This window comes from Micromys minutus, assembly GCF_963924665.1.
Source record: "Micromys minutus genome assembly, chromosome: 27".
NCBI lineage: Eukaryota > Metazoa > Chordata > Mammalia > Rodentia > Muridae > Micromys > Micromys minutus.
In genome coordinates, this window is record NC_137962.1 from 41,771,893 (window position 1) to 41,795,012 (window position 23,120).

General features: G+C 58.5%; 1 protein-coding gene across 10 annotated transcripts in view; it reads left to right on the forward strand.

Moving 5' to 3' along the window:
• PLEC (plectin) overlaps window positions 1–21,296 on the forward strand; it is a gene marked incomplete at its 5' end in the record, with an annotated part of 57,440 nt that extends 36,144 nt beyond the window's left edge. For 9 of the 10 annotated variants that reach the window (XM_080939681.1, XM_080939683.1, XM_080939687.1 and 6 more), the window contains 27 exons: window positions 79–245; window positions 919–1,034; window positions 1,106–1,212; window positions 1,325–1,444; window positions 1,517–1,612; window positions 1,862–1,989; window positions 2,254–2,347; window positions 3,063–3,217; window positions 3,299–3,602; window positions 3,688–3,765; window positions 3,853–4,014; window positions 4,198–4,302; window positions 4,402–4,497; window positions 4,712–4,837; window positions 5,694–5,846; window positions 5,943–6,097; window positions 6,190–6,316; window positions 6,417–6,600; window positions 6,680–6,837; window positions 6,957–7,135; window positions 8,146–8,284; window positions 8,371–8,727; window positions 8,799–8,882; window positions 9,051–9,155; window positions 9,243–9,341; window positions 10,386–13,766; window positions 13,902–21,296. In XM_080939681.1, the coding sequence (XP_080795807.1) occupies window positions 79–245; window positions 919–1,034; window positions 1,106–1,212; window positions 1,325–1,444; window positions 1,517–1,612; window positions 1,862–1,989; window positions 2,254–2,347; window positions 3,063–3,217; window positions 3,299–3,602; window positions 3,688–3,765; window positions 3,853–4,014; window positions 4,198–4,302; window positions 4,402–4,497; window positions 4,712–4,837; window positions 5,694–5,846; window positions 5,943–6,097; window positions 6,190–6,316; window positions 6,417–6,600; window positions 6,680–6,837; window positions 6,957–7,135; window positions 8,146–8,284; window positions 8,371–8,727; window positions 8,799–8,882; window positions 9,051–9,155; window positions 9,243–9,341; window positions 10,386–13,766; window positions 13,902–20,120 (13,194 nt within the window). In that variant the 3' untranslated portion in view covers window positions 20,121–21,296. The remainder of the gene's footprint in view (window positions 1–78; window positions 246–918; window positions 1,035–1,105; window positions 1,213–1,324; window positions 1,445–1,516; window positions 1,613–1,861; window positions 1,990–2,253; window positions 2,348–3,062; window positions 3,218–3,298; window positions 3,603–3,687; window positions 3,766–3,852; window positions 4,015–4,197; window positions 4,303–4,401; window positions 4,498–4,711; window positions 4,838–5,693; window positions 5,847–5,942; window positions 6,098–6,189; window positions 6,317–6,416; window positions 6,601–6,679; window positions 6,838–6,956; window positions 7,136–8,145; window positions 8,285–8,370; window positions 8,728–8,798; window positions 8,883–9,050; window positions 9,156–9,242; window positions 9,342–10,385; window positions 13,767–13,901) is intronic. The other variant, XM_080939682.1, reaches the window with a different exon arrangement.
• Between the last annotated feature and the right edge of the window lie 1,824 nt (window positions 21,297–23,120).

Below are 23,120 nucleotides of genomic sequence, written 5' to 3' on the forward strand. Positions count from 1 at the left end.
TCAAGGCATCTGGTGGTTGGGTGGTCAGGCAGGCCAGCCAGCCACAGCTAAGCTCCCCGCCTTTGTTGTATGTGGCAGATCTCAGACATTCAGGTGAGCGGACAGTCGGAGGACATGACAGCAAAGGAGAAGCTGCTGCTGTGGTCACAGCGTATGGTAGAGGGCTACCAAGGCCTGCGTTGTGACAACTTCACCACCAGTTGGCGCGATGGCCGTCTCTTCAATGCCATCATCCACCGGCACAAGTATGTGTCCCTGTGGAACACAGGAGGGCTGGAGGTTGGGAGCACTTCAACTCAGTGCCTTCCAAACAAGTCAGGGCAGAAGGAGCAGGAGGAGTATCTTTCACTGTTGGAACCTGAGGCCTTCAGGGTGTACTGAATGCCAGCAGCTTCCTTTGGGAGGTGCCTAGAGCAGGGCCCTGCCTGTCTCCTGCCAGGCCCTTCAGAAGCTCCTCTGTTCTTCCAGCCTGGTCATGCCCACACAGACCCTCAAAAGAAGCCTGATGGGCCAGGAGGCTATAAGAGCCCAAGTGGATGCTCTCCAATCAGCACACTGCTCCTGCGCTGGTGCCCACCATAGGCTTCTTGGGCCCTGTTGCTGGGTGTGGTGGCACATGTCTTTAACCCCAGCACTCTGGGGGCAGACAGAGAGGCAGGTGGTTCTGTGAGTCTGGTCTGCACAGGAGTTACAGTCAGCCAGGGTTACAAGAAAGACCCTGCCTCAAAACAATAATAACCCCCTCCAACCCAAAACAAAAATCACCTTCCCTGTGGCAGGATTGGAGATGTTAGGGAAGTAGGTAGCATGTCTTTAAGAGGGTATGGGGCTAGGCTCTGTTTGCTAGGGTGTATGAAGGAATGTTTATTTAACCCTGCTCACTGGGAGTCTCTGCTACCCATCCCAACTTGTCCACAGGCCCATGCTCATAGACATGAATAAAGTGTATCGACAGACCAACCTGGAGAACCTAGACCAGGCCTTCTCCGTGGCAGAGCGGGACCTGGGAGTCACAAGGCTCCTGGACCCAGAAGGTACGATCCACTGGCTTTCCCCATTTTCACCCTTGCTGCCTGGGCCCCACTGAGCCAGCCTCTCCCTGCAGATGTGGATGTCCCTCAGCCTGACGAGAAGTCTATCATCACCTATGTTTCATCCCTGTATGATGCCATGCCCCGTGTGCCTGGCGCACAGGATGGAGTGAGGGCCAATGTAAGTGGGTGAATGGGTGCCCCGATGTAAGTGCCCCTGATGGGTGGAAAGTGGGCCTGGGCCGAGGCCCAGATCCCAAGACCTTGAAGGTTGCTTGCCCACTCCTTCACAGGAGCTGCAGCTTCGGTGGCAGGAGTACCGGGAGCTTGTGCTGCTGCTGCTGCAGTGGATCCGGCACCATACTGCTGCTTTCGAGGAGCGCAAGTTCCCCTCCAGCTTTGAAGAGATTGAGGTAGGCCTGCCTACTTGGGCCGGTGTCCTTTGGTTGTCTTGGTGTAGCTGCTGACACCCCTTCTCTCTACAGATCCTATGGTGCCAGTTTTTGAAGTTCAAGGAGACAGAACTTCCTGCCAAGGAGGCAGACAAGAACCGGTCCAAAGGCATCTACCAGTCTTTGGAGGTAAAGTGAGGTGCTCCTGAGGAGAGTGAATGGGGCATCGCCTGGTTTGGGGGTAGCTGGGGGTATGAGGATCATGTATTCCTTAGACAGATAAATAGAGGCCTCCATGAGCCCCAGAATTTGATGCCTCTCTAGTATGGCTTGACCTTGCCTAGTACTTAGGAACCAAAGTTGTATCAGGTTGTGGAGGAGCTGAGCAGCCAGGATTCCCTGTGTCTAGTTTAGGCCTAAGCTTGCCCCTGTTCACAGGGGGCAATACAAGCAGGCCAGCTCAAGATTCCTCCTGGCTACCACCCGCTAGACGTGGAAAAGGAGTGGGGCAAGCTGCATGTGGCCATCCTGGAGCGGGAGAAGCAACTCCGGAGCGAGTTTGAGAGGTGGGCCATGTGGAGGGTGGCAGGCACTGTGGGAGACAGCAGGCGGGTGGGGCCCTGTGGTGGCAGGGGAACCACCCCAGGGTGAGTCATTGCCTGAGGAGGAAACCCCCCCACACCCAATCAAGCTTCAGTGTTTGGGGCCAGCAGGACAGTACGCCTGAGGCAGGCAGAGAGGCCAGAGCAGAGGGGAGCTCCTCTCTGATCCTGGAGTGTCGTGGGCCCCTAGTGACTCCCTGGGGGGCTCTGCTGTGATCTGGTCCATAGGCTGGAGTGTCTTCAGCGCATTGTGAGCAAACTGCAGATGGAAGCTGGGCTGTGTGAGGAGCAGCTGAACCAGGCGGACTCCCTACTGCAGTCGGTGAGGGAGACAGGAGAGGCGGGGCAAGGGGGTGGGGTGGCGGGGCAAGGGGGCGGGTGGGCACTCCTCCAGGTCTGAGGGAAGTAGGAGGAGCTCTGAGCTGCTTACTCTGCAGCCAGGGCTGTGGCCTGCTGGGCTACAGGCCCAGGGTGTGGCACTAGGGTGGGGAAAACCAGGCCCTTCTGGTCTGCTGCCAACTCTGACCTCCTTTTGTGAGCAGAACTGGCCTCTGGCTGCCAAGCAGGACTATCTGCCTTCCTGCCTCATTCAGCGTGGTCCTCCTCATCCCCTCCTTCCTCAGTGAACGGGGAGTAAGGAGACCCCAGCCTCACGGCTAGACAAGTGCCATGGGGTCCATAAGGCACAGGGCTGTGTGTGCCTGGGTAGGAGAAGTTACCTGGTAGATGGTGGCGCACAGGGCACAGAGTTTCCTGTGAACAGAGCCGTGGAGGTCTCTGTCCTTGGACCTAGTGGGAATCTTTTGGACAGGATCCTGACTCCCCAGGGAACTGATACAGATTAGTCTAGAAGCGTGCTAGGAAGATTCGTGGGATCAGTGGGAGAGAAAGGAGTGAATGGGAACCCCATGGCTGTTCGCCAGACAGGACCTTGAGCTTTAGGCTGGGGAAAGGGGTGAAGGGGCAGCCTTGTTTGAGAACCCTAGGCCTCGAGTAGAAGAGTTAGCCAGGCCAAGTCACACAGGACCGTCTTGCAGGATATTCGGCTGCTGGCCTCAGGCAAGGCGGCTCAGCGGGCTGGGGAAGTCGAGAGAGACCTGGACAAGGCTGATGGTATGATCCGGCTGTTGTTCAATGATGTGCAGACCCTTAAAGATGGGCGGCATCCACAGAGTGAACAGATGTACCGGAGGTATGTACCTTACTTGGGAAGGCGGGGCTAAGAGGCCCGAGACCCACCTGACCCACCTTCCCAACTTCTGTGCTTCCTCAGGGTGTACCGTCTGCATGAGCGCCTGGTAGCCATCCGCACTGAGTACAACCTCCGGCTGAAGGCAGGGGTGGGTGCCCCTGTGACTCAAGTGACCCTGCAGAGTACACAGAGGCGCCCAGAGGACTCCACACTGCGCTACCTGCAAGACCTGCTGGCATGGGTAGAGGAGAACCAGCGTCGAATAGACAGTGCTGAGTGGGGTGTGGACTTGCCTAGTGTAGAGGCACAGCTGGGCAGCCACCGCGGCATGCATCAATCTATTGAGGAATTTCGGGCCAAGATCGAGCGGGCTCGGAGTGATGAGGTGAGCAAGTACCCTTGGGTGGGCAGTGGCTGTGTGCTAGGCCCAGGCCACTGTAGACCTTACTATTCACTTCTGTCTCCTGCAGAACCAGCTCTCCCCTGCCACCCGGGGTGCTTACCGAGACTGCCTGGGTCGCCTAGACTTGCAGTATGCAAAGTTGCTGGTGAGTGGGGGCAGCAAGTATCTGGAAGAGGTAGGCAGTGGGAGGGGTAGGCAGTGGCAGTCACTGACTAATTCTTTCCTCCTAAAGAACTCCTCCAAGGCCCGCCTCCGGTCCCTGGAGAGCTTGCATGGGTTTGTGGCTGCAGCTACCAAGGAGCTGATGTGGCTGAATGAGAAGGAAGAGGAGGAAGTGGGCTTTGATTGGAGTGACCGCAACACCAACATGGCTGCCAAGAAAGAAAGTTACTCAGTAAGGCAGTCTTTCCTCCTTAGTGTGTCTACTCTCACCCTTCCCGCTCACACCCATCCGTACTGTTCCCCAATGCTGGGAGCCCCTTGAGTTCAACCTCAGGGCTCTGAAGATGGCCATGGACTTGGGTGGCATTTACAGTGCTCCTGAAACAGTCCTTGAGACTCCCTTCCTTTTTGTCAGGCCCTGATGCGGGAACTGGAAATGAAGGAAAAGAAAATCAAGGAGATCCAAAACACAGGAGACAGGCTGCTGCGGGAAGACCATCCTGCCCGGCCCACAGTGGAGGTGGGGGCATGGCTTCGGGGAACCATGGGAGCATCTCTGGGGGTCGGGCTGTGGGACTGACGGCCTTGGAGTGGGTCTTAAGGACCGTGTTGTCTACAGTCCTTCCAGGCTGCCTTGCAGACTCAGTGGAGTTGGATGCTCCAGCTGTGCTGCTGCATTGAAGCACACTTGAAAGAGAACACAGCCTACTTCCAGGTAAGGACCAGAGCCCCTCTTCCCCCTGTGTCGGCTGTAATGCCCTAAAGTCCTCATAGCCCCCGGCAGAGGTGTGGCCCTGGTTACCCATCCTCCCCAGGGTGAGGGTGAGGGGAGTTCCACTCCCTCTTCTCTCTCAGGTCTGGCTTCTGCTGAAACAGCTTGTCTAGGGTTTGGGCTCTGTCACCCCAGATGACCCCTCCTGCTGTCCTAGTTCTTCTCAGATGTTCGGGAGGCTGAGGAACAGTTGCAGAAACTACAGGAGACCTTACGCAGGAAGTACAGCTGTGACCGCTCCATCACCGTCACCAGGCTTGAGGACCTGCTGCAGGATGCCCAGGTCAGGCAGCTGCGAACAAGGAACAGAGGGACGGACTAGATGGGACGTGGACTGTGAGGGTATCTGAGGATGGGCTAAAGGCCAGCAGGACTAGAGAGACACATGGGGGTTCGTGTGTATGTAACAAACAGAAAACCTGGTGAAGGGTCCCTCACTGGTGGGCTGGGATGAGCTCTGCCCAGCCTCAGAGCCTACCCTGAGTGTCAGCAGGGATTGCCTGCCCTGTGGTGAATAGGCACTGACTGTATGGCCTGGTGATTGGAGCAGGCAGAGCTACAGGGCTGTGAAGGGCAGCTGGATGTGGTGCCCATATAGCGGGGCGTGGTTGGGGGCTATCCACAGTAGTCTCCACACTCTGTAGGGAGTCATAGAGGTAGAGGGGAGAGGAAGAAGCTGATTGTATGATCTTCGAAGACTGGGCCTCAGCTGTAAGACTCACCGACCGACCGGAGAGGGTGGGAGGGGGCTCAGGTACTCCAGCATAGACCCTGTGCTGAAACTGCTCTTGGTAGGAGTGGTTCCCTTTGGGTTTGATGAGGGAAGAGGATGACCTTCTATAGCTAGAAGGGGAGGGAGCCAGAGGCCAGGTCATTGCAGGGGCTGGAGTGTAAACAGGCCTAGTCCCTTTCTTAGAAGATGTGAGGAGTGGCCTAGCGTAGGGCACCTGGTCTTGTTGGGAGGAGCGAAGACAATGGAATGAACTTGTGGAGGTCTGTCCCCTCTTGCAGCTGCACCCGCCTTTATGAAACCTTTCCAGACAGGGCGCTGGGTGGGCGAGGGGTCTGCTGCTTTCTGGGCCAGTTATTCCTGCACTGGGATCTAGTTGGGTTGATCCTGAGCCTCCCCTTCCCCACAGGATGAGAAGGAACAACTGAATGAGTACAAGGGGCACCTCTCAGGTCTGGCCAAACGGGCCAAGGCTATTGTGCAGCTGAAGCCACGAAACCCTGCCCACCCTGTGCGGGGCCATGTGCCTCTATTAGCTGTGTGTGACTACAAGCAGGTGGAGGTAAGGGCTGATCAGGGTTGGGCCCAAGCCAGAGGGGCTGGGTCAGCCAGAACATAGGTCGACCAGCTGCATTGTTTACTACTCTGACCATCCCAGGTGACTGTGCACAAAGGTGACCAGTGCCAGCTGGTGGGTCCTGCCCAGCCATCCCACTGGAAGGTGCTCAGCGGTTCCAGCAGTGAGGCTGCCGTGCCTTCTGTATGCTTTCTTGTGCCGCCACCCAACCAGGAGGCCCAGGAAGCTGTTGCTAGGTGGGTCGCCTGGGCTTCACAGCTGGGGGGAGTTTGTGGAGAGAGAAAGAGGGCTCTAGACAGAATTGCTGAACATGGTCCTTGTCTGCCAGACTGGAGGCCCAGCATCAGGCGCTGGTTACACTGTGGCACCAGCTTCACGTGGACATGAAGAGTCTTCTGGCATGGCAGAGCCTCAGTCGTGACATACAGCTCATCCGGTCCTGGTCCCTAGTCACGGTATGCACTGGCCACAGACCCTGGAAAAGGTGGGAGACGGTGTCTTGGAGGCGCCTTTGACCTGGCCCCATTCTCAATAACATGTACCGCACACCTCCAGTTCCGCACACTGAAGCCTGAAGAGCAGCGGCAAGCTCTGCGCAACCTGGAGTTGCACTACCAGGCCTTCCTTCGGGACAGCCAGGATGCTGGTGGCTTTGGGCCTGAGGACCGGCTGGTGGCAGAGCGAGAATATGGATCTTGTAGCCGCCACTACCAGCAGCTGCTACAAAGTCTGGAGCAGGGTATGGGGTGGACAAGGGTGGGTGGCAGGTAGGCAGGCTGCATGTAGGCTGTTTCCGATTAACATGGTTATTTCCCCAGGTGAGGAGGAGGAGTCTCGCTGTCAGCGTTGCATCTCGGAGCTCAAGGATATTCGGCTGCAGCTGGAGGCCTGTGAGACTCGGACTGTGCACCGTCTGCGGCTGCCACTGGACAAAGACCCCGCACGGGAGTGTGCCCAGCGCATCGCTGAGCAACAGGCAGGCACAGCCCTCCTTCGCTCCTCACCCCTCCTACCCATCCCAACCTCTCTTGCCTTCAGGGGAAGCTGGCTCTCAGGCCCTGCTGGTCACTGTGCCCCTACTTGGTCTCTCTACAGAAAGCACAGGCTGAGGTGGAGGGGCTGGGCAGGGGAGTTGCCCGGCTGTCTGCCGAGGCCGAGAAAGTTCTGGCCTTACCAGAGCCATCACCTGCTGCACCGACTCTGCGGTCGGAGTTGGAATTGACCCTGGGCAAGCTGGAACAGGTCCGAAGCCTGTCTGCCATCTACTTGGAGAAGTGAGTGTCCCCTGCAAGTTTCTGAGTCCATTGGGGTCCTTTGGTGAGGGCAGTGATTCCAGACATGTTCTAAGCAGAGGAAAGGTGGGGGTCGGGGTATGGACCTACCCAGCAGCGTATGGTGGTAAGAAATGCTCCGAGCTTGATGCATTTTGAAGATCATATCTATAGGTCTTCCTGTCAGTGGGATGTGAAGCCAGCCCAGTGAAGAGTGTGTATGTGTGTGTGGGGGGTCAGAGCAGAGGTTCTTTAGGGTTGTGAGTAGAAGGGAGCACAAATGAGCGGGAGGGAGGGATGCTGAGGAGTGGCCAGACCAGTGACTTCAGGAGGAAGGACCAGCGAGAGACAGACAGGCTTCTTAGTGGAGAGAAATGGAGACCTAAGGGGGACAAGGAATGCTGGAGTGTGCTTGAGACATTCGAGGGACAGGACATCAAGATACTCCCCAGACTTTCTGACCTCAACCTCTTAGCATCCTTTCTTGCTTGAATTCTTGGAGCCTTTCCAGAGCCCAGCCCCTTCTGCCTACCTCCTGTACCTAGTGCAGTCTCTGTGAACTTCGTTCCCTTTATTTCAGCGTAATTTGATTCCGTAGGTACATTCACAGGGCCTGACTTTTAGAATCTTTGTGCCCCTGGGATTGATTTTTCAGCATTTATTGCTTTCTGTATTACCCAGTGCATCCGGCCTTTATTAACAAATGCTAATACCGTGTTTGAGAGGAATGTGTCCCTCAGGAACATGACCCCCTTCCTACTTCCTGTTCGCTTAGCCAGTCTTGAGCTAGAGAGAGGGTTGAGAACTACACTGCAGGTGGTATCACCTGCTCTAGGACTTTAGAGTAGCTCCTGGCTGGAGCTTCCTCCCTCTGGGCCTTCCAGCTTAAGTGACCATCTGTTCTGGCCAGGTAGAGTCTGGCCAGGGCAGGAGGCCCCCAGTGGTTCCAGTCCCTTCACTGAGAGTGTGTTGTTTGAGCCCACATACTATGAGTTCTGCTATCTCCTACCTAGACTCAAGACCATCAGCTTGGTAATTCGTAGTACCCAGGGGGCTGAGGAGGTGCTTAAAACCCACGAGGAGCAGCTGAAGGAGGCCCAGGCTGTGCCTGCCACACTCCAAGAGCTTGAAGCCACTAAAGCCTCGCTAAAGGTACCTTTTGGGGGCTGGTGCTTCACTGGGGACATGGTAAGTAGGAGTCCGTGCTGAAATGGCTCCCACCCTGCCTTGCCCAACAGAAGCTGCGGGCCCAGGCTGAAGCACAGCAGCCCATATTCAACACCCTAAGAGATGAGTTGCGGGGGGCACAGGAAGTTGGTGAACGGCTACAGCAGCGGCATGGTGAGCGGGACGTGGAAGTAGAGCGCTGGCGAGAACGTGTCACTCAGTTGCTGGAGCGCTGGCAGGCTGTGCTAGCCCAGACTGATGTGCGACAGCGTGAGCTTGAACAGCTGGGTCGCCAACTTCGCTACTATCGTGAGAGTGCGGATCCCCTGAGCTCCTGGCTGCAGGATGCCAAGGGGCGGCAAGAGCAGATCCAGGCCGTGCCAATAGCCAACAGTAAGGCTGCACGAGAGCAACTGCGCCAGGAGAAGGTAGGCCTAGGACAGGCTTGCCAGGGGAAGGGTGCCGCCTGTAGCTCCACGCTAACCCCTTCCTCCCTCAGGCCCTGCTGGAGGAGATTGAACGTCACGGAGAGAAGGTTGAGGAGTGCCAGAAGTTTGCTAAGCAGTACATCAATGCCATCAAGGTGAGGTCTCCCAGCTGGCAGCTCTAAAACTCAAAATGGGGGCACTGGACTCTTGCGTGACCGTCCCAAGCCTGGACTGTACCCAAGAAAGCCTGTGAGGCAGCCTGGGGGTCAGGCCCAGGCAACCAGAGTCTAGAGCAGGTAGCTGACTGCCGTGTGTGTCCATAGGACTATGAGCTTCAGCTGATCACCTACAAGGCTCAGCTTGAACCTGTGGCCTCCCCCGCCAAGAAGCCCAAGGTTCAGTCTGGATCGGAGAGCGTCATCCAGGAGGTAGGATGGAGGTGGGCCAAGCTGAACAAAGGGGATAGACCTCATGGGGGGCTCTTGGGCATCGGTTGACTTAATCCTTTCCCCCAGTATGTGGATCTGCGCACACGCTACAGTGAGCTGACCACACTCACAAGTCAGTACATCAAGTTCATCAGCGAGACACTGCGCCGCATGGAAGAGGAAGAGGTATGCCTGGGGCCATGTGGATGGGTGTGGGGGAGGAGGTTGGGGGATGGGAAGTAGGGGTTGGGGCAAGCCCTTTTTCAAGTGCAGCCCATAGGAACCTGTCTAAGACCACTTGACACAGTTCATTTCATGCCCCATGCCTGGTGCTGTTCAGTACCCCACCCCAGCACGGCTGCCCAGGTTGCCCGCCCTTGTGGCCCCCACCTTGACCTGGCACGGCTCTGGTGGCTAGCGCGCCCTTTCTCATTGGCGAGTGTTTCTACGTGCATCCTTCTGGCTCTGATGTGTGCTTTTCCAGGGGATTCTGTGTTGGTGTCACTGGGTCTCTTGCCCTAGGAAGAGTTGGTGTTTGAGGTTATAGGGTTTGGAGAGGGCTATCTCAGAGTATCTCGGCCAGGCGTGGCGTCATCTGTCTACCTCCCAGGTGGCCTTGTTGGCCTGCCTACCTGTCTGCCAGCTTGAGTGGCCTTCTGAGCTGGTTTTGGTCTGCACGGCTGTTCCTAAATTGGCTGCCTCACCATGCCTCCACCCCACTGGGCTTTGTGAATGCCCCCCCTCCCCATGAGGGGCATGGAGGGGCGGAGGGTGAGCTACAGGCTCTGCGTGCACGGGCCGAAGAGGCAGAAGCTCCGAAACAGCAGGCTCGGGGGACAGGGTCCTTGTGGGAACGAGGCCTGCTAGGGTGGTAGAATTTAGGCAGGACTGTGGTGGATATGGCTTGCCGGCCCTGCGAGCCTCCTGCTTTGCTCTTTCTCTTTCCCTGTCCATCTGTCTCCGTCGCCTGTCTGCGGGAAGAGGGGAGGACGCCTGGGCCTCCTTCCCCAGGCTGGTGAGCATGGTGGGGCTGCTATGCTCGCTGCTCGAGTATCCTGGGCGGGTGCACGCTGTCTCTTTGGCTGGGTTGGAATCTCTGTTCTCCCTGAAACCCCAAGTCGCATTGTCCAAGTGAACTGTGGTGGTACCTTCCGTGTCGTGTGAGCACCTGGCACCCTCCCCACGCTCACACTGTCTCTGGTTCTCTTCCCCTCTCTGCTGCTGCCACAGCGGCTGGCTGAGCAACAGCGGGCAGAGGAGCGGGAACGACTGGCCGAGGTGGAGGCTGCGCTGGAGAAGCAGCGGCAGCTAGCTGAGGCACATGCCCAGGCTAAGGCACAGGCAGAGCTGGAAGCACAAGAACTGCAGCGGCGCATGCAAGAGGAGGTGACGCGGCGCGAGGAGGCAGCGGTGGATGCGCAGCAGCAGAAGCGCAGCATCCAAGAGGAGCTGCAGCATCTGCGGCAGAGCTCAGAGGCAGAGATCCAGGCCAAGGCCCAGCAGGTGGAGGCTGCAGAACGCAGCCGGATGCGCATCGAGGAAGAGATCCGTGTAGTACGCCTGCAGCTGGAGACCACTGAGCGTCAGCGTGGAGGGGCGGAGGGTGAGCTGCAGGCTCTGCGTGCACGGGCCGAAGAGGCAGAAGCGCAGAAGCGGCAGGCTCAGGAGGAAGCTGAACGCTTGCGGAGGCAGGTGCAAGACGAGAGCCAACGCAAACGGCAGGCAGAGGCGGAGCTGGCCCTGCGTGTGAAGGCTGAAGCTGAGGCAGCTCGAGAGAAGCAGCGGGCCCTGCAGGCCTTGGAGGAACTGAGACTGCAGGCCGAGGAGGCTGAACGGCGGTTGCGCCAGGCTGAGGCAGAGAGGGCACGCCAAGTGCAGGTCGCCCTGGAGACAGCACAGCGCAGTGCAGAAGTGGAGCTGCAGAGCAAGCGTGCATCCTTTGCAGAGAAGACCGCACAGTTGGAGCGCACTCTGCAGGAAGAGCACGTGACGGTGACACAACTGCGGGAGGAGGCCGAACGTCGGGCACAGCAGCAAGCTGAAGCTGAACGAGCCCGCGAGGAAGCGGAGCGGGAGCTGGAGCGCTGGCAGCTGAAGGCCAATGAGGCGCTGCGCCTGCGCCTGCAGGCAGAAGAGGTGGCGCAGCAGAAGAGCCTGGCACAGGCCGATGCCGAGAAGCAGAAGGAAGAGGCAGAGCGTGAAGCACGGCGGCGGGGCAAGGCAGAGGAGCAGGCGGTGCGGCAGCGAGAGCTGGCCGAGCAGGAGCTGGAGAAGCAGCGGCAGCTAGCGGAGGGCACGGCACAGCAGCGCCTGGCTGCGGAGCAGGAGCTGATTCGCCTGCGGGCCGAGACAGAGCAAGGTGAGCAGCAGCGGCAGCTGCTAGAGGAAGAGCTGGCCCGCCTGCAGCATGAAGCGGCGGCAGCCACACAGAAGCGCCAGGAACTGGAGGCCGAACTGGCCAAGGTTCGGGCAGAGATGGAGGTACTGCTGGCCAGCAAGGCGCGAGCCGAGGAAGAGTCTCGCTCTACCAGCGAAAAGTCTAAGCAGAGGCTAGAGGCTGAGGCAGGCCGGTTTCGAGAGCTGGCTGAGGAGGCTGCCCGCCTGCGTGCTCTGGCTGAGGAGGCCAAGCGGCAGCGGCAGTTGGCTGAGGAGGATGCGGCACGCCAGCGGGCCGAGGCAGAGCGCGTGCTTACTGAGAAGCTGGCTGCCATCAGTGAGGCCACAAGGCTCAAGACGGAGGCAGAGATCGCACTTAAAGAGAAAGAGGCCGAGAATGAGCGCCTGAGGCGCCTGGCTGAAGACGAGGCCTTCCAGCGGCGCCGTCTGGAGGAGCAGGCAGCACTGCACAAGGCTGACATAGAGGAGCGCCTGGCTCAGCTGCGCAAGGCATCAGAGAGCGAGCTGGAGCGACAGAAGGGCTTGGTGGAGGATACGCTGCGGCAGCGGCGACAGGTGGAGGAGGAGATCATGGCACTGAAGGCGAGCTTTGAGAAAGCCGCCGCCGGCAAGGCGGAGCTGGAGCTGGAGCTAGGGCGCATTCGCAGCAATGCCGAGGACACAATGCGCAGCAAGGAGCAGGCAGAACTGGAGGCAGCCCGGCAGCGGCAGTTGGCAGCGGAGGAGGAGCAGAGGCGCCGGGAGGCTGAGGAGCGTGTGCAGAGGAGCCTGGCCGCTGAGGAGGAAGCTGCACGGCAGCGCAAGGTTGCACTGGAGGAAGTCGAGAGGCTCAAGGCCAAGGTTGAAGAAGCACGGCGCCTGCGGGAGCGAGCTGAGCAGGAGTCCGCGAGGCAGCTGCAGCTGGCCCAGGAGGCCGCCCAGAAGCGGCTGCAGGCGGAGGAGAAGGCGCATGCCTTTGTGGTGCAGCAGCGAGAGGAGGAGCTGCAGCAGACTCTTCAGCAAGAGCAGAACATGCTGGAGCGACTGCGGAACGAGGCAGAGGCAGCAAGGCGAGCTGCCGAGGAGGCGGAGGAGGCCCGCGAGCAAGCAGAACGCGAGGCAGCGCAGTCTCGGAAACAGGTGGAAGAGGCCGAGCGGCTGAAACAGTCAGCAGAGGAGCAGGCTCAGGCCCAGGCTCAGGCGCAGGCAGCTGCAGAGAAGCTGCGCAAGGAAGCTGAGCAGGAGGCAGCGCGTCGGGCGCAGGCAGAACAGGCAGCACTGAAACAGAAGCAGGCAGCCGACGCAGAGATGGAGAAGCATAAGAAGTTTGCAGAGCAGACACTGCGGCAGAAGGCCCAGGTAGAGCAGGAGCTGACCACACTGAGGCTGCAGCTAGAGGAGACTGACCACCAGAAGAGCATCCTGGATGAGGAGCTGCAGCGACTAAAGGCTGAGGTAACAGAGGCAGCCCGGCAGCGCAGCCAGGTCGAGGAGGAGCTCTTCTCGGTCCGTGTGCAGATGGAGGAGCTAGGCAAGCTCAAGGCTCGCATTGAAGCTGAAAACCGGGCACTCATCCTTCGTGACAAGGACAACACACAGCGCTTCCTGGAGGAGGAGGCCGAGAAGATGAAACAGGTGGCAGAGGAAGCTGCACGGTTGAGTGTGGCTGCCCAGGAGGCAGCAAGGCTGCGGCAGCTGGCCGAGGAAGACCTGGCACAGCAGCGGGCCCTGGCAGAGAAGATGCTGAAGGAAAAGATGCAAGCGGTTCAGGAAGCCACGAGGCTCAAGGCAGAGGCTGAGCTGCTACAGCAGCAGAAGGAGCTTGCGCAGGAGCAGGCCCGGCGGCTGCAGGAGGACAAGGAGCAAATGGCTCAGCAGCTGGTAGAGGAGACGCAAGGTTTCCAGCGGACTCTGGAGGCCGAGCGGCAGCGGCAGCTGGAAATGAGCGCAGAGGCTGAGCGCCTTAAGCTGCGCATGGCCGAGATGAGCCGGGCTCAGGCCCGTGCGGAGGAGGATGCCCAGCGCTTCCGGAAGCAGGCTGAAGAGATCGGTGAGAAGCTGCACCGCACTGAACTTGCTACACAGGAGAAGGTGACGTTGGTGCAGACGCTCGAGATCCAGCGACAGCAGAGTGACCACGATGCCGAGCGCCTGAGGGAGGCCATTGCTGAGCTGGAGCGTGAGAAGGAGAAGCTCAAGCAGGAGGCGAAGTTACTGCAGCTCAAGTCTGAGGAGGTACCACCCTCCCTCCTCACAGGCAGAAGGGTGGCCTGGGTGGCAGCAAGGGTCTAGTCTACCCATAGGTAGTGGTGAGTCATCCTGGGTCTCCATCCCCCCTGAGAGCTGACCCCTCTTTTCTGTCCCCAACAGATGCAGACTGTGCAGCAGGAGCAGATACTGCAGGAGACACAGGCCCTGCAGAAGAGCTTTCTCTCCGAAAAGGATAGCCTGCTGCAACGGGAACGCTTCATCGAGCAGGAGAAGGCCAAGCTGGAGCAGCTTTTCCAGGACGAGGTGGCTAAAGCCAAACAGCTGCGTGAGGAGCAGCAGCGACAGCAGCAGCAGATGGAGCAGGAAAAGCAGGAGCTGGTGGCCAGCATGGAGGAGGCCAGGAGGCGGCAGCGCGAGGCAGAGGAGGGTGTGAAGCGCAAGCAAGAGGAACTGCAGCAGCTGGAGCAGCAGCGGCAGCAGCAGGAGAAGCTGCTGGCGGAGGAGAACCAGAGGCTGCGAGAGCGGCTGCAGCGCCTGGAGGAAGAGCACCGAGCTGCGTTGGCGCACTCTGAGGAGATTGCCACCACCCAGGCTGCTGCCACAAAAGCACTGCCCAATGGCCGCGATGCACTCGATGGCCCATCCGTGGAGGCCGAGCCCGAGTACACCTTTGAGGGATTACGTCAGAAGGTGCCGGCTCAGCAGCTACAGGAAGCAGGCATTCTGAGCATGGAGGAACTGCAGCGTTTGGCACAGGGTCACACCACGGTGGCTGAGCTCACACAGCGGGAAGATGTGTACCGATACCTGAAGGGCCGCAGTAGCATTGCAGGACTGCTTCTGAAGCCCACCAATGAGAAACTGAGTGTCTACACGGCCCTACAGCGGCAGCTGCTCAGCCCTGGAACAGCTCTTATCTTGCTTGAGGCCCAGGCAGCCTCGGGCTTCCTGCTGGACCCTGTGCGGAACCGGCGACTGACGGTCAATGAGGCTGTGAAGGAGGGCGTTGTGGGCCCTGAGCTGCACCACAAACTGCTGTCAGCTGAGCGTGCCGTCACGGGCTACAAGGACCCCTATACAGGGGAACAGATCTCTCTCTTCCAGGCCATGAAGAAGGACCTCATTGTCAGGGACCATGGCATCCGCCTGCTGGAGGCCCAGATTGCCACGGGAGGCATCATCGACCCTGTGCACAGCCACCGTGTGCCTGTGGATGTGGCCTACCAACGTGGCTACTTCGATGAGGAGATGAACCGCGTCTTGTCTGACCCAAGTGACGACACCAAGGGCTTCTTCGACCCCAACACGCATGAGAACCTCACTTACCTGCAGCTGCTGGAGCGCTGCGTGGAGGACCCTGAGACGGGCCTGCGCCTCCTGCCACTCACAGATAAGGCTGCCAAGGGTGGTGAGCTAGTGTACACCGATACAGAGGCCCGTGACGTCTTCGAAAAGGCCACTGTGTCTGCACCATTTGGCAAGTTCCAGGGCAAGACTGTGACCATCTGGGAGATCATCAACTCAGAGTACTTCACAGCGGAGCAGCGACGGGACCTGCTCCGGCAGTTCCGCACGGGTCGCATCACGGTGGAGAAGATCATCAAGATTGTCATCACGGTGGTGGAGGAACATGAGCGGAAGGACCAGCTCTGCTTTGAGGGCCTGCGTGCCCTTGTGCCTGCTGCAGAGCTGCTGGACAGTGGGGTCATCAGCCATGAAGTCTACCAGCAGCTGCAGCGGGGTGAGCGTTCTGTGCGGGAAGTGGCCGAGGCAGACAGTGTGAGGCAGGCCCTGCGGGGTACCGGTGTCATCGCCGGTGTGTGGCTGGAAGAAGCAGGGCAGAAGCTGAGCATCTATGAGGCCCTGAAGAAGGATTTGCTGCAGCCAGAGGTGGCTGTGGCCTTGCTGGAGGCTCAGGCTGGCACTGGGCACATCATCGACCCTGCCACCAGTGCCAGGCTGACTGTGGATGAGGCAGTGCGTGCTGGCCTGGTGGGCCCTGAGCTGCACGAGAAGCTCTTGTCAGCTGAGAAGGCTGTAACAGGCTACAGGGATCCCTACTCAGGACAAAGCGTCTCACTGTTCCAGGCTCTGAAGAAGGGTCTCATTCCCCGAGAACAGGGCCTGCGCCTGCTAGATGCCCAGTTATCCACTGGTGGCATTGTAGACCCCGGCAAAAGCCACCGCGTGCCCCTGGATGTTGCCTATGCACGGGGCTACTTGGACAAAGAGACTAACAGGGCCCTGACGTCACCCAGAGATGATGCCAGAATCTACCTTGACCCCAGCACACGGGAGCCAGTCACCTACAGCCAGCTCCAACAGCGGTGCAGGTCTGACCAGCTGACGGGGTTGAGCCTACTGCCGCTCTCGGAGAAGGCTGTCCGGGCCAGGCAGGAGGAGGTCTACTCTGAGCTCCAGGCCCGTGAGACATTGGAGAAGGCCACAGTTGAGGTTCCCGTGGGCAGCTTTAAGGGCAGAACAATGACAGTGTGGGAGCTCATAAGCTCTGAATACTTTACTGAGGAGCAGCGTCAGGAGCTGCTGCGGCAGTTCCGCACAGGCAAGGTCACCGTAGAGAAGGTCATCAAGATTCTGATCACCATCGTGGAGGAAGTGGAGACTCAGCGGCAGGAGAGACTGTCCTTCAGTGGCCTCCGTGCCCCTGTGCCGGCCAGTGAACTCCTGGCCGCCAAGATCCTCAGCAGAGCTCAATTTGACCAGCTCAAGGACGGCAAGACATCAGTCAAAGATCTGTCAGAGGTGGGCTCTGTGCGGACGCTGCTGCAAGGCAGTGGCTGCCTGGCTGGCATCTATCTGGAGGACTCGAAGGAGAAAGTAACCATCTATGAGGCCATGCGCCGGGGCCTCCTCAGACCCAGCACAGCCACACTCCTGCTGGAGGCCCAGGCAGCCACCGGTTTTCTAGTGGACCCTGTGCGGAACCAGCGTCTGTATGTCCATGAGGCTGTCAAGGCGGGAGTAGTGGGTCCTGAGCTCCATGAGAAGCTGCTGTCAGCTGAGAAGGCGGTCACTGGCTATAAGGATCCTTACTCAGGCAACACCATCTCGCTGTTCCAGGCCATGAAGAAGGGTTTGGTCCTGAGGGACCACGGCATCCGCCTTCTGGAGGCCCAGATCGCCACAGGTGGCATCATTGACCCCGTGCACAGCCACCGCCTGCCCGTAGACGTTGCCTACCAGCGTGGCTACTTTGATGAGGAGATGAACCGTGTGCTGGCAGATCCAAGCGATGACACCAAGGGCTTCTTCGACCCCAACACCCAGGAGAACCTCACATACCGGCAGCTGCTGGAGCGCTGCGTGGAGGACCCTGAGACGGGCCTGCGCCTCCTGCCACTCAAGGGGGCAGAGAAGACCGAGGTGGTAGAAACCACACAGGTGTATACTGAGGAGGAGACTCGGAGGGCGTTCGAGGAGACGCAGATTGACATCCCAGGTGGTGGCAGCCACGGTGGCTCCTCCATGTCTCTGTGGGAGGTGATGCAGTCAGACATGATCCCGGAGGATCAGCGTGCCCGGCTCATGGCTGACTTTCAGGCTGGTAGAGTAACCAAGGAGCGCATGATCATCATCATCATCGAAATCATCGAGAAGACTGAGATCATCCGCCAGCAGAACCTTGCCTCCTATGACTATGTGCGCCGCCGCCTCACTGCCGAAGACCTGTACGAGGCCCGGATCATCTCCCTTGAGACCTACAACCTCTTCCGGGAAGGCACCAAGAATCTCCGTGAGGTTCTGGAGATGGAATCTGCCTGGCGCTACCTTTACGGCACAGGATCGGTGGCTGGTGTCTACCTGCCTGGCTCCAGGCAGACGCTAACCATCTACCAGGCCCTGAAGAAGGGGTTGCTGAGTGCTGAGGTGGCCCGCTTGTTGCTGGAAGCACAGGCAGCCACAGGCTTTCTGCTGGACCCAGTGAAGGGTGAGCGGCTGACTGTGGATGAGGCTGTGAGGAAGGGTCTGGTAGGCCCCGAGCTGCATGATCGACTCCTCTCAGCCGAGCGAGCTGTAACCGGCTACCGGGACCCCTACACCGAACAGACCATCTCACTCTTCCAGGCCATGAAGAAGGAGCTGATCCCTGCTGAGGAGGCACTGAGGCTGCTGGATGCCCAGTTAGCCACAGGAGGCATTGTGGACCCCCGCCTGGGTTTCCACCTCCCTCTTGAGGTGGCTTACCAACGTGGCTACCTCAATAAGGACACGCACGACCAGTTGTCGGAGCCCAGTGAGGTGCGCAGCTATGTAGATCCCTCCACGGATGAACGTCTCAGCTACACACAGCTGCTCAAGCGTTGCCGTCGTGATGATAACAGCGGCCAGATGCTACTGCCACTCTCTGATGCCCGCAAGCTGACCTTCCGTGGCCTGCGCAAGCAGATCACTGTGGAGGAGCTGGTACGCTCTCAAGTCATGGATGAGGCCACAGCACTACAGCTGCAAGAGGGCCTGACCTCCATTGAGGAGGTCACTAAGAACCTGCAGAAGTTCCTCGAGGGTACCAGCTGCATTGCCGGAGTCTTTGTTGATGCTACCAAGGAACGGCTGTCCGTGTACCAGGCCATGAAGAAGGGCATCATCCGTCCTGGGACAGCCTTCGAGCTCCTGGAAGCACAGGCAGCCACCGGCTATGTCATTGACCCCATCAAGGGACTCAAGCTGACTGTGGAAGAGGCCGTGCGCATGGGTATTGTGGGCCCCGAATTCAAGGACAAGCTGCTGTCAGCTGAACGTGCTGTCACTGGCTACAAGGATCCCTACTCTGGGAAACTCATCTCTCTCTTCCAGGCCATGAAGAAGGGCCTAATCCTCAAGGACCATGGTATTCGTCTGCTGGAGGCTCAGATAGCCACCGGTGGCATCATTGACCCTGAGGAGAGCCACCGTCTGCCTGTGGAAGTGGCATATAAGCGTGGCCTCTTTGATGAGGAGATGAACGAGATCCTGACTGACCCCTCAGATGACACCAAGGGTTTCTTCGACCCCAACACAGAGGAGAACCTCACTTACCTGCAGCTGATGGAACGCTGCATCACTGACCCCCAGACTGGCCTGTGTCTCCTGCCACTGAAGGAGAAGAAGCGGGAGCGGAAGACATCCTCCAAGTCCTCAGTGCGCAAGCGCCGCGTGGTGATTGTGGACCCAGAGACGGGCAAGGAGATGTCAGTGTATGAGGCCTACCGCAAGGGCCTCATCGATCACCAGACCTACCTGGAGTTGTCGGAGCAGGAGTGTGAGTGGGAAGAGATCACCATCTCCTCCTCAGACGGCGTCGTCAAATCTATGATCATCGACCGCCGCTCTGGCCGCCAGTATGACATCGATGATGCCATCACCAAGAACCTCATTGACCGCTCAGCACTGGACCAGTACCGTGCTGGCACGCTTTCTATTACCGAGTTTGCTGACATGCTCTCGGGCAATGCTGGTGGCTTCCGCTCACGCTCCTCCTCCGTGGGCTCATCTTCCTCCTACCCCATCAGTTCTGCTGTCCCTAGGACCCAGCTGACCTCCTGGTCTGATCCTACTGAGGAGACTGGCCCAGTGGCTGGCATTCTAGACACAGAGACTCTGGAGAAGGTGTCCATCACGGAGGCCATGCACCGCAACCTGGTAGACAACATCACTGGCCAGCGGTTGCTGGAGGCACAGGCCTGCACTGGGGGCATCATTGACCCCAGCACTGGTGAGCGCTTCCCAGTCACTGAGGCCGTCAACAAGGGCCTGGTGGACAAGATCATGGTAGACCGGATCAATCTGGCCCAGAAGGCCTTCTGTGGGTTTGAGGACCCACGCACCAAGACCAAGATGTCAGCTGCCCAGGCCCTGAAGAAGGGCTGGCTGTACTACGAGGCAGGCCAGCGTTTCCTGGAGGTGCAGTACCTAACAGGCGGTCTGATTGAGCCGGACACACCTGGCCGCGTGTCTCTTGATGAAGCCCTGCAACGAGGCACTGTGGATGCCCGCACAGCCCAGAAGCTGCGTGATGTCAGTGCCTACTCCAAGTACCTCACGTGCCCCAAGACCAAGCTCAAGATCTCCTACAAGGACGCTCTGGATCGTAGCATGGTGGAGGAGGGCACAGGGCTGAGGCTGCTGGAAGCCGCGGCACAGTCCAGCAAGGGCTACTACAGCCCCTACAGCGTCAGTGGCTCTGGCTCTACCGCTGGTTCACGCACTGGTTCACGCACCGGCTCCAGGGCCGGTTCCCGCCGCGGCAGCTTTGATGCCACTGGCTCTGGCTTCTCCATGACCTTTTCTTCTTCCTCCTACTCTTCCTCAGGCTATGGCCGCCGCTATGCCTCAGGGCCTTCGGCCTCTCTTGGGGGCCCTGAGTCTGCAGTGGCCTGATCCCCCAGCCTGCATCCTGCCTTCCCGCTCTGCATGTGGTCAGGCCCCTGTGGAGGCGCTGGGGTCTTTTTTTTTTTTTTTTTTTTAACATTTAAAGGTGTCTTCCTCCCAAGCGGTGCCTAAAATTTAACCAAAAAGACCAGACTAACACATTAATATATATATGCGATGTCCAGACAGCCTGTGTCTTGGGAAACAGGGCTGGCCCAGGCCCAGTGACGACTTCACTCTCCTTGGGCCTCCCGAGTCCTTTCTACCTGCCACTCACCACAGCCAGGTGCCTTGGAGAATCCAGAGCTGGGCACTCAGCCTACCACTCCTGTCTCTCCTGGGAGGATTCTATCTGGGAAAGGCCCCCAGCCCTCTAAGCCAACCCCACTGGGTGTCTACCTGCTGGTCCTAGCTGCTATGGGGAACTGGGGACAATCCTATGAGCAGACAGCTCTTGAGGCCTCTGTCCTGAGCCAGCAGCTTCTCCCCAGTGTATCTCTGAATGTCCTGTATATTCAGTGGGTTTTGCTGGCAAAGGAAAGATCCCAGGCCAACCGTCTTTTCCAGCCTGCCCAGAGAAGCCCCTTCCCCATGGGAAGATAAGGCCTGGTCCTGGCCCCAGCCTCCCGCCTGGCTCCTGCAGCTGCCATTGGAGCTATGCTTTGTAGCTCACCACCCCATACTTATTCCCCTGAGACCTGAGCCTCTGCTTCAGCCTCCCAGCCTCAGCTCCCCTTGTAAGTGCCTTCTGTGTCCTTGTACCCAGGCCCTAAAGACCCAGACCCAGGGTAGGAGATGGACATTCTGGCTGGGCGGGGCTGGAGGGTTCTGAAGATCTGAGATTCTCCTACTCCTGAGGCCCAGGGACTCTTCAAGCCTGTGGAACCCCCATCTGGGTGCTGCTGCCCACCTCACTCCCTGGGAGCCCTGGTCCCTCCATGGCCCAGAGACACTGGCTGGCCCATCTGTGCTAACACAAGCAGTTGGCCAGTGTGACACTCTCCCTTCCTGTCCAGCCAGTCCCTGGCCTTGGTGGCTCCTACCCCTGCCTCCACCCTCTGAGTGAGCTTTGCATGTTCCACTAACCTTGAGCTGGTGGCAGGTGGAGATGCCAGGCAGAACACTAACCTGACCATGGGCGGGGCCCTGCGGTATCCGCCCCTCAATAAAAGCAATTCCAACCTTCATCTGAGTCTTGCCTTGTGCTTTGGTCCTAGATCGTCCGCGTATCGGTGGGAGGGTAGAGGCTGTGGTTTCTGGCTCACCAGACGTGCTGGCCAGGGTCGACACACAAGGCCTTGGGAAAACATTAGGCCAAGGCTGGGCATCACAACCAGGAAAATTCAAGTGGTGGCTAGAGAGCTACCAGGCAGAGAAGGCCGAGTGGAGAAGGGAGCAGGCTGCACTGTGGTGGTCCTGTTGTGTCCAGCCTCTCATCTGGGTGATGACCTGTCACTTGGCACATCCCTATGGCAGCCACGGGGTTGGCACTTGAAGAGCGTTCTCTGAAGTGAGTGCCCACACTCTCCCATGTTGGCCATCGGCTGTGCCTCTCTTCCCTGGGGGAGGGGGAGAGAGTTGATTCCCAGTGGTCAAGGGCAGCTGTTTTAGGAAGGTGGCTTTGGTACTAACTGCTGCCAAGGACCAGCAGCACCCACCTCCAGTGTAGTCGCTCTTAAACCTCAGGCCCACTTTCTTTTCAAGTGAAGGTCAGTAGGTCCTGGACTTAAGCTGGTTGGACTCTGATTGGCTGCAAACATTTAAAAGCCCTACAAGACAGGACAACCTGCTGCAACCCCTGGCTCTGAGGACATCAATGACTTCCTCCTTTGCCTGTGGGGTACAGGCCTTGGTCAGCCTACATTTGTTGGGCTCTTCTCTTTCCACATCGGATGAGTGACAGTGGCCTTACCTGCTAGGTTGACTAGAATGTGTTCCTCAGCCCATACTGCCTTGGCAAGAATGGCCTGCCCAGTGCAGCAATCCACACTTAGAGAAGCCCTTAGGTTCTTGCCCTGTTGCTAAAGTGCAATCTGCTGGTTTGAGAACACGGCCTTAGCCATCTGCTTATGTCCCCGAGGCCCAGGCCCCTTTGACCCGAGTCTCTTTGGACTTTATCTCCCTTCCCTCTGCGTGCTGTCATGTTTCAAAATTGCCACTGCATCACCGTGGATGGATGACAGGACAGGCAGTCCCCACACGCCTCCAGAGGCGGGTCTTACCGTCTGTGGGTCAGCAGGCAGCCATACTCAGAACCCCTCCTTGGACTGTGTTTCCTGTTGCAGGCCAGTTCTTCAGAGGTTGAGCTTGGAGTGGCAACTGAGGTGCCTGTGACTGGAGGAGGCATCCTGGGAGGGGTAAGATAGAGGTGTGGGGCAAGGAGCTGACCAGAATGCGGCCTCTACTGGAGTCTAGTCGTTTCTAGACCAGTCAGTCTTGTGACCAGCCAGTATCCACAAACTAGTGCGAGGGTGGCACATGTAGTTAGCTTCCAGGCATCTCCAGATGTAGCTTTACCTGTTAACTAGAGAAGGGAAGGTGTGTGCCCAGTCAACAGCCAGGGACAGGCAGGAGGACATACCCTGCCCCAGCAGGGTTCAAGTGGGCCGTCAACGGTTCCTTCCGTTTTCCAGCGTGGATTGTGTAGTGTGGTACATGCTGGTGAGTGGGTAGCCTGCGTCTGGTGCCTGCATCTGGTGCCTTCCACCCTTGTGCTTGTAAAGCAAATACTTTTACCCACTAGCCATCTGCCCTTGGTGACAGTTCTGAGTGAAGCCATGTGGCCAGCCTGGGTATCCTGAGCACATGCTGAGGAAGATGCCATTTACCTGAAGTCTTAAAAGATGTCCTTGGGAAGAGTAATGAAAAGGGGCTTACCTGACCGACACCTCTCCTGAGAAGCTGCCACCTTGCAAAGCCTTAGGTTTTAACAACAAGCCCGAGTTCTTCCTTGTGACTCCCAAGGACCTGTTAAAATCCAAGGCACATTCCCAACAGAGGACTGAAAAA